At 41.2% G+C, this 10,103-nt stretch overlaps 1 protein-coding gene across 1 annotated transcript in view; it reads right to left on the bottom strand.

The window, feature by feature from the left end:
* The window catches only part of PCSK1 (proprotein convertase subtilisin/kexin type 1), a 41,674-nt gene that overhangs the window by 12,939 nt on the left and 18,632 nt on the right, over window positions 1-10,103 (bottom strand). The window contains exons 7-9 of the mRNA XM_007466870.1: window positions 9,592-9,764; window positions 8,365-8,577; window positions 5,766-5,866 (exon numbers count right to left, since the gene is read on the bottom strand). Coding sequence (XP_007466932.1) covers window positions 5,766-5,866; window positions 8,365-8,577; window positions 9,592-9,764 — 487 coding nt within the window. The remainder of the gene's footprint in view (window positions 1-5,765; window positions 5,867-8,364; window positions 8,578-9,591; window positions 9,765-10,103) is intronic.

The following is a 10,103-nucleotide window of genomic DNA, read 5'->3' as shown; positions in this document are numbered from 1 at the left end:
CCCCCCCCCCCCCCAGAGTCCGTAAAACTACCAGAGCCTTCTGTTGGGGCTTCCTCAACAGTGAGACAACCCCCATGGCCATGCTTTCACCTGACCATCAGCTGGTGCACCTTTCCATGGGGGAAAATGCAATAGGGAGAGTCAGTGTTTTCTCTGGTTTTAGACTCTGGCCTTTACCATCACAGTAAGTGGTGAAAGGCTTAACTCTTTCATTTTTGGTCTGTTGCTTTAAAGCTACTCTGACCCCTGGCAGCTCAGTGCTCAGCTGAGCTCCTGACAAACAGCACAGAGAGTGACTGATAAAGGTATAAACCTACTGAATCAAAATATCTGAGGGTAGGGCATGATTTTCTATGTATATTTGAAAAAAACTGTCTAGGCAGTTTTATGTTATACCTAAAATAATAGGAGTTGGGAGAAAGAATACAAGCATATAACTAATTAAGACAATGAAGGGTCAGAATAGGGAGTAATAGAAGGCACATTAAATTATATTCTACTGCCAAAGACCTGTGTGACCTTAAGCAAACCACTTCGTCTCAGTGGGCCTGAGTGGACTCATCTATAAGATGAGTGGTTGAGTATGACAATCTTGAAAATTCCATATTATTCAGAGCTCCAATCTGCCCAATATCATACATACTTCATTGTAGCTCTTGTTTCCACATTGGCCATCCCACACTGAGGAGTAATTAACTCGCTGAGCAGAAATGGCTTATTTTCTGAATGTGGAAACTAGTTCTGGCCTATATGGCACTTCATTGAAATTCTTGCTTCCAATCTTTTAAAGGGAGTTTTAGGTAAAAGCCTCTTATCAAGGGGGGTCTCTGGGCAACACACCAATTTCCCACTTGGACTCTCAGTGTGGGCAGGTGTGTGTGTGTGTGTAGGTTGGGATGAGGATATGTAGTAAGGAGGCATGGTCTTGATAATCATGATAATCAAACACAAAGCAGATTTTCTACATTTCTATAGTTAGAGAATTGTTTTTTATTTAGTTGCAGCTTTTATTGTCTTTTAATTTTCTTTTACCTATTCTTTGCAAAATATTCAAAGAGGCTTCATTGTCATGCAATTAGGAAAATTAAGCCTGTTTTTCATTTGAGTGAGTGCATTTCATAAATGAAAAGGAGCTTCTAACAATAGCGCATCTCATTCCTGACAGTCTTCCTCTGTTAATTAGCAACTCACTCCTCAGTGGCATCCAGAATAATTAAATTTTTTAAAACTACATTGGGTTGCTAATCAAGGATGTGTTTATAGAAAATAAGGGCTTTGGAATTAAACACTGAAATTAAGCATTGCTTCTAATTAGAAGAGTGTAGGTAAAGTAATCTGGAGACAAAACTCTAAGGTGAAAAATCTTAAAGGCTGCGTGGTTTAGCCTCTAATCACAATTAGATAAGCCTAGATGTTGAAGATTTTCTAACCTAGAGACTTTCCAACATTTCACAATCCACTGAGTCAAGGATTTCTTTGATGTGGTTTATCCAAAGGTTTCATGCAACTTTGAAAGTCCGTTTCCCATCCTCTAACCTTTAATGAAAACAGAAGATTGGTTCATCTGTTTGTTTAATGCCTCCAAAGATGTGAAGGGATTCAATGTTTCACTTTTTGCTCTTCATTAAAAATTATTCTGATACTTTGCTCTCCCCTCAAAAGACAGGTTACTGTCTGCCATCTTTCTTAAGTATAATAGTACCACAGGCATTTATCCAAGGAATTCCTGTCTCTCTTAGTGTGTGTGTGTGTGTGTGTGTGTGCATGTGTGTATTATTTATTATATATATATATATTTCCAGGATATGCCTATTAAGTATCCTAATGGGCATCTTCACAGTCACAGCCCAGTGAGGTTGTAGGAAAATACAGTTGTAAGGTAACCCTTCATAGCAGCTGTTTCTCAAATTTTGGCTAAGGTAACTACCAGCATAAACATTGCCTGGAATATCAGAAACTTCTGAATCTGAGTTGCTGGCAGTTGGACCCGGGAATCTGCAAACTAAATAAACACCCAAGGTGATGACTGTATGCTGGTGTTTGAGAAACACTCTTCTAGGGAAGGAAAGTATTCCTCTATGCATTTGATCCAGAAACTGTTCTTTGAGCCAGAAATCATTCTTTCTCCTTCCCTCTCCTCTTCCCATTCCCCAGAGTCCCATATTTAATGCAGCATAGTAAGTAATCTGTATGACAGGAGCCTTTTATTCAGAACTCATAAATATGAGTTAAGATGTTTCTTTATCAGTTTCAGTCTTCTTAACTCCTCTTTCTTTGAGGGGATGAAATTTCCCCTCCCTCACAGGACTATGGGAGGCACTGTCCTGTAGCTGATGGTAGTACAGGCTTTGGGGTCAGACAGACCTAAATTTGAATCTTTTGTGGGAACTTGGTTACATTTCTCAACCTCTCTAAGTCTCAGTTTCTTCCTTAGTAAAATGCAATTAATAATTTCTGTGTCACAAGACTGTTGTAAGGATTAGAGTTGGTCTTGTTTATAAAGAGGTTAGCACAGTGTCTGGCCATGGTAAGAGCCTGATAAATACTGAATGTTATTATCCTTCATAAATTTAGCCCAGAGTTGTTCTTCAGTCTCCATAGTTGTTCCTTGAGGAGAAGCACATGGTTAAATGATTCTTCCAATCTTGATTGTCTAGGGACTCTTCTAGAAATTCTGGCATTCAGATTTTCTGAAATAGTCATTTGGATATAGACAATTGAATGGAGCTAAGAAAACTGCCCAGTTGAGAACAGACATCCCAATAACCTGTATGTACTTTGGCAGGAAGTTTATAAATGTTAAGATAGATTACGGCCATCTTACTGATGATTGAATCAAAATGAAAAGAATTAAATTCTTATTACATGCACCAGGGACATCATAGACTCTTAATGTCTCTTAAATCATGAGCAGTGTGAGAATCTGATGGAACCTACAAACCATTCCCCCCAAAATGCCAGACACGCACTCCCAAACATTTCTGCATCTAGTTTCAAAGAAGTTCATGGACCCCATGTATTTCATAACAATCCATGGAGCCCCTGCTTTATAAATAGTCCATTAGGAATTAACTGAGATTAATGAGGCTAGATCATTCTTAAATCACTTTCTCCTTATACAGAAATAGAAGGTTTGAAATTTTAGAAGTCAGAGATTACACTTTTAAAATTTCAGTTCTTAGTCAAAATAACATCACATCTGTTCAGCTAGATGGGTGTTTCTACTATCCTGGTCACTAGACAAGGATGGGCTAGGTCTGGCTAGTTACATTTGCATGCATCTGATAGGTGTTGGGTAGGGAAGACAAGATTTTAAGGATGGTTTTCTTTTAAAAGCTCCCTGGAGCTAAAAGCTTATATCCTAAAATCATAAATATCATGATCTTGCTTCACTACGTGTGTGTAACTACTTGCCTTTATAGGACCTTATTTCTTTCACTCTGGACCTCTTACCACCAACCTCAGCAATTCGTGTTAGATGATCTATATATGCTGATACCTTCAGTTTCAAACTGGAGGATTTTATAAAGGGAAAAGGTTCGAAAAAAATGATCTGATCTGACCCCTCCGTTCTATAGATGATAAATTGAGCCCTCTTAATTTGCCTAAGGTCACATAGCTAATGATACGCCTAGAACTTGAAGCCAGGTGCTCCTTGCACTTTTCACTGCTTAGATTATCTTTTCTCAAATTTGGTTTGAGTCTGCTGATGCCAGTCAAAGCTTGTGTCTTTAGACTTTGCTCTCTGTCCATCCCCTTCCTATTACAACTGGACTCAGATTCTGAACATAGCTTTTCTGTTGGATTCAAGAGCTTCAGATTTCCCTGTTTCTGACTGGGCATCTGGATTTGCTGTTCCTTTATCAGTATCTTTCCAGCCCCTCCAAGTAGGTAGACTCTTGATACAAGCCTTACTAGGCCTATCTTTCTTAGCCGCTGTGGCCGTTACATAACTGAGATACTGGGGGCTAAACCACAACTCCACAGCTGGCTCCAGGGCTCCTGGAACAATGCTGGACTCTCCTCAGCAGCTGCAGGGCTTTTCCAGCTATGGCCCAGGCCAAGGAGTTCTGTTCTTCTACTACTGTGAACTTCACCTCATCTACTGAACATGACATGAAGGAACTGCTTTGTCCTCTCTGTAGAGAATATGGATGTTCTTCTAAGATAAATTCCTTATTGGGAAGGACAATAGTAATTTACAAGTTTTAACACATCCTCTATCATGCAACCACAGCACCTGACTTAACATTTAAAGATTTCTCACCACGCAACATCGGAACATTTTTTCCTCTGTATTAAGTATTAGACTATTGAATAGCTATTATGAAGGGGAAAATGTTGCTAAATCTCTTTTTGGTAACATACACTAAAATAAATTCCAGGGGGATTTAGAACATAAATATGGTAAAAGAACCATAATAAAAGACATATAAATAAATGTGCATATAATTTGGAGTTGTAAAGATTTTTCTGAGCATAAAAAGGAAAAAACCTTGAAGAGACTGACAGAGATAACTGTATACATATTAACTTCATTACATTAAAAATTACATGTAAGTAAAATTAAAAGGTAAATGTCAAACTAACCAAGCATTAGTAGCTTTTCTAACTAAGGCCATAAAACAAAATCAAGGTCATAAACAATCACAGATGATAAATGGCAAAAGAATATAAAATATTGAGCTTCATTAGTAATGAAATAAAAGCATATAGAGATGAGATGCCATTTTCACCTAACAAAGTAGCAAACGTTTTAAAATATAATAAAAGTAGGTTTGATAAGGGTTTAGGAAACTGGCACTCTCACACATATACTGCTGGTGGGAATACAAAATGGTACCATCTTTATCAACAGTAACTTGTCAATATGTATCAAAATCATTAAAACATGCATGCCCTTTGACCCAAAAATTCCAATCGTAAGTGTTTATCTTAAGGAAATTATCAGAAATGATAACTGATATCTATGGACAAGGGTGTTTGAGAATGAAATGGCCTTAATAAAATTTGCATTTATATAATGGTATACTACAAAAAGATAAAAGTCCTGTTTTTAATCCTCATGTTCCCTGATGTGTTATATCAGCTCTAGGGTGGGGCTTATATAATCTAAAAAAAAGGGATGTTTTTTAAACTTATTATTCCTAACACTACCCACAGGAAATAATCTGGACAGAGTCTTTCTTGGTGGGAAGAAACAGAAGTGAGAAGGCCTTATAGCTGAGTGGTAGGAGGACTGGAGAGGACTGAGTGGGAGGAGACCATGAGTTTTTTTAAAGTCAAGGAAGATTGATTTAGATATGAGAAAGTGGTCTTAATATAGGCGGATTAAAAAAATTACAAAATAGGGCTTCCCTGGTGGCGCAGTGGTTGAGAGTCCGCCTGCCGATGCAGGGGACGCGGGTTCGTGCCCCGGTCCGGGAAGATCCCACATGCCGCGGAGCGGCGGGGCCCGTGAGCCATGGCCGCTGAGCCTGCGCGTCCGGAGCCTGTGCTCCGCAACGGGAGAGGCCACAACAGTGAGAGGCCCGCGTACCGCAAAAAAAAAAAAAAATTACAAAACCGTGTGTGAATTAAGATTCCAATTTTGCAAGATAAGTGTGTGTATTAAATCTACATTGAGATGTTGACAGGAAGAGAGCTTATTTTTTATTATTTTTTGTAGTTTTCTACTGTAACCATATATTCAGAAAAAAATATATGCTATGAAAAAGAAGGAGAAACAGCTTTTTACAGATGACCAGACGCTTTCTGGGCCTTACTTTGCTTCCAGGGCCAGAGCGAAGATGCCAGCAGCCAGGGGTGCTGAGGCAGAGGTGCCTGTGTGGGTCTCTGTGCAGTCGTTGTGCAGGTCAGCACTCGTCTGAGGGGCACCAGGAAAGAAAGAAACATGGGAGAACATGTGAGGAGTGTGATCCTGTCCCCGGGGGTTAACCCTACCGAGGGCTGCATCTGTTAGGATCAGGAAGCCCAGCTGATTCGATTCCCTACTTCCTCCTCTAAACTACAGGCGGATGTTTGCCATCTGCTGATATTTTAGCTCACTTTCCTCTATATGCAACTTGTCTATAATTCTGGCATCAGAATGCCTTTTTCTGGGCATGAAGTCCTCCCACTATGAATTTCTTTTCTGAGATTCCCAAATGAAATGCTGTCTGTAAAAAAGGGAGTGTTTCAAAATCACTGTGAATCATGCTGGCCCATTAATCATCAGGTCCATTGTGTTTGGCCTGGCATATTTAGAAATTTTGCCTCATGCACAATTCCCTTTTGCCTTCAGATTGACATTTGACTGCCTCTTCAGCACGAGGAGGTAAAGCCATCCTGATCTGGGCCACTTGAACTATTTGCACAAAACGTGTTTAGTGTGTAGTTTGCACTCACTGTTGACGTAATCTGATGGCCATGAGTTAGTGTCACATTTGTACTTTGATGAACATGGTGAGTTTTTCAAATGAAAGTGTGCTGGACTTAGATCTGGGCTCAAATTCTAAACCTGCCACTCAGTAGATGTGTCCCATGGGCAAGCCACTTGGTTTCCCCATCTGTCAAATGAGGTTGATATTTCTTGACTCATATTCTGAGGCTGAAATGAGATCGTGTCTGTGAAAGCATTTTCACACAATGTGATTGCACATAAGGAATTACCCAGGTTAATTTTAGCTTAGTGAAGAGGTTGCTGAGATGAAGGGAAGAAACCAAGAGCCTTCCGATTAGTCTGCCTGAGGACCACAGTGTTGTTGGTTGAACAAGTACTTGGGCCAAAGGATTACTAACAAGACACCCACCCAGGCTCTCACACTATGATTTTTAGCTAGAGATTTCAAGGTGTGGGAGGGAGGTGCAAAAAAACCAGTTTGTTCTATTATCACCTCCTTTGGCTTCCCACTTGGAGTCGCTGAATATCTCAAGTTCTGGTGGCCCTGTTCCTCTGGGGGCTGCGGAAGCAAGGTTGCCCTTTTTACCTGTTGACGCAAGTAAGCCCCAGAGATGACTGTGCTGAGGAAGAGGTTTGCGTAAGACAAAGGCTATGTTAGTGCAACTGTCTCAAATAGAATCCACCAGCTGTCTCTTCTATGGCTCATTTACCTAAGGAGGGATCTTTACAAAGATGGAAATTCTTCCTCCTGCTTCACAGCAGAGTGGATCAGATGAGGGACTGTCTATGACATGGTGACTCTGAAATGGACCACAGGCCATTTTTTGAAAAGCCACTCTGAACACCCACAGGGCCATCAAGAGCCAGTGAATGCAAGTGGGGGCTGTGAATGCAAGTGGGGCACATGTCTGGTAGGCTCCTTTACAGCTGGGTATAAGATATACCTGCCGTAAAGAACCCCTAGGTAGAATGTTACTGTCTCTTTGAGTAATTGAAGATATGGGCATGAGAGGTAGGCCAGGGCTTCTAAGTTGACACCGTAGTTTTACTGTCTAAACTAGAGTAGGTTGCAGAAACAGGCAGTTCCAGAAGAGTGATCCTGCATGAAGATCGTGGTTCTGACAATTTTGTTGAGATGCCATTAATATGAATTTTACACACATTCCAAGGGCTAATTATTAGGCAGCTTACCCACAATCTAATTGGATCATGACCTGGTTTTTTATTGAGATTAGGATCTACATACTTTAGCTGGTTGGTTCTTTCTGTGTCAGGAGTTAAGTTTGAGGCTTTCAATTTTTAAATGAAAAGAAGTGCCTCTCTTTGTTCTCAAAGCCCCCGAATGGGCCTTCATCATCATGCCCTTGAAGGGAAATCCAATAATTGCCCTTGGCAGTCTGACTCATGGAAGTGAAGGCACAGCCAAGCGGGGGCTGGAGATGTTCTCTGAGCATATAACCTTCCTAAGCTGCTTATTTGGATGCTGAGAAGTTCACCTCAGGGGAAATTTAGACTGTTATTTTCCTGTAGGTCGTCCATCCTTAGGAGACATAGCTGGTGTATGCTCTGTATTTTTATCATCTGCTAAAGGGCAAGGCAGACATTTTCCCTGCTATTAAAGTATCAACAAGTACAAGGGTGATAAAGCTCCAACAACCCTAAAATCTCCTTTAAGGCTGTTTTCAGGGAGACATCACACAAGCTGAACAGACATTTGGAGTCTCGGCCATATGTAATGACAGATCGGTGGCTTCTCAGGGCTGAGTTTAAAAATGACTGCGAGGCGACATCATTTTGGCAGAAGCATCATTATCCCTGGGAGAGAAAACTTCCCAATATATACCCATCCTTCAAGTGAGCAAAGTGTGAGTCTCCCCAACTGAGACATGAAGCTTAAGCAAATCAGTTTGACCAAAGGATCCTTCTGAATGCGAGCCGTGTTCTCCTACCTAAGCAGAGAGGGTTAGACAAAAGCAACCTACGATTCGCTGGTCGGTGTAATCCCCGCTGCTGTACGAGGTGGCCAGAGTAGAGGAGCACTTCTCAGCGTACCAGGGGGATAGGCCTTGCTGCGAGGCACTGCTGATGGAGATGGTGTAGATACTGTCCGTGTACCCATCACAGTCACAGTTATCTCCCTGACGCCCCCCATTCCCAGAAGCCCAGACGAAGATAGAGCCCTTTCCTTGTCTCCCCTAAAGGAAAAGCCAAAACATATCACGTCTATTATCATCACTGGGGTCACTGTCACATCCCAATAAAATCCCCAACAAATATATAAATACATGCATGAAGTTCTCAGAAACAGTAATTTGGAGTCTGTTTCAACTCCAGGTCCTCCAGCATCGATATTGGAACTCTCGCGAGACTGTATGTTATAAGCCACTGAGCTCTGGTGCTGCCAGCCCTCCTCCATCTGGGCCCTCTCTGGGATGGCCGCTGAGTGAGGACTTTTCTTTTTTTTTCTTTATTATGTGGATTCATAATCTGGCCTTCGGCACTCACTCAAATTTTTTCACTGTTCCCTTGGCTTATGTCACTACGCTTGAATCTTTGAACTTTCTTTCTGCTTAAATCTTCTGGCTGACTGATAGAATGACAAAATCAGGCATTATTCAGATCTGCTTTGCAGCTGCATTAAAAGGGACTCTTCAATTGAATGGAACTCGTCAAGGCTACCCTTTCTATGATTTTTCAATTTGTGCTCTCCAAAATTCCTACTTTTGTTTCATCCTGTGCAGAACGAGGCCTTAGAATCCTGGCAAGAATGCACTAAACCCCAGTGACAGAGCAACACAACCAAGGCACAAGTATTCATCAGGCACGTGCAGAGAGGGAGGTGGCACATTGCTATGTTTAAGGATGCATTTTCAGAGTATTTGAAAGAAGTCTGGGTAGTGGTTTACCTCATGTAGAAATGCAAAAGCAGCAGGAAAATGAGAAGGGACATATCCAGAGTATTTTTGAAAGTAAATATTCTAAGACTAATGAATATCTGTTGAATGTCAGACCCAAATGGGGAAAACTTTCTTAACCCTTAACTTCCAACCCTCTGAAGAACGATTTGGCTCTCTAAATGCACTTCAAATCATAAACAATAACAAGAAGTTCACAACCATTTCTTTGCATGTAAACTAAGTGTCCTTCCCTTCTCCTCATATTCAAATGGTCAGGTTTCATTTCAAGTGGGTCTGTGTTAAGCATCTCACCTGTTTGACACCATATTCAAAAGCCTTCTGGGCTAGTCGGCCAGGCCCCTCCACAGTTTTCCCATCATCATTAGGGCCCCAGCTCGCACTGTAAATATCCACATGTCCAGGATTAAATCCAATTGAGCTGGCTTCAATAGCATCCGTCACAATGCCATCGAGCATTCTTATCCCTGAACAGCAAAACAGACAAATACATATGTTGATGTCAGTGTGTACGTGTAGAATGGCACGATGCTCTTAATATTCATTTTTTTTAAAGGACTCTCAAAAGAGTCAAAAATAGGTAACCAGTGTATGTCCCAAATGACTGTGACCCAGCTGCTAAAAGCACAGCAGGAAGATCAAGTCACCCACCGCCTGTATAAGCTTCCTTATGTGCTGTGCTGTGCTGTGGCCATGGTTGTTGTCGCTTACAAAATGTCTCCCCTCCCTCTGCTGCCCTGATAACCTGAAAATGACAGGATAGCTTTCAGAAAGAGGCATCAAACAGCTCTCTCTCAACATTCCTG

The sequence above is a fragment of the Lipotes vexillifer genome, unplaced genomic scaffold, assembly GCF_000442215.2.
Source record: "Lipotes vexillifer unplaced genomic scaffold, Lipotes_vexillifer_v1.1 scaffold364, whole genome shotgun sequence".
NCBI lineage: Eukaryota > Metazoa > Chordata > Mammalia > Artiodactyla > Lipotidae > Lipotes > Lipotes vexillifer.
Note: the sequence above shows the minus strand (reverse complement) of the source record. Positions and strands in the feature narration are given on the sequence as shown.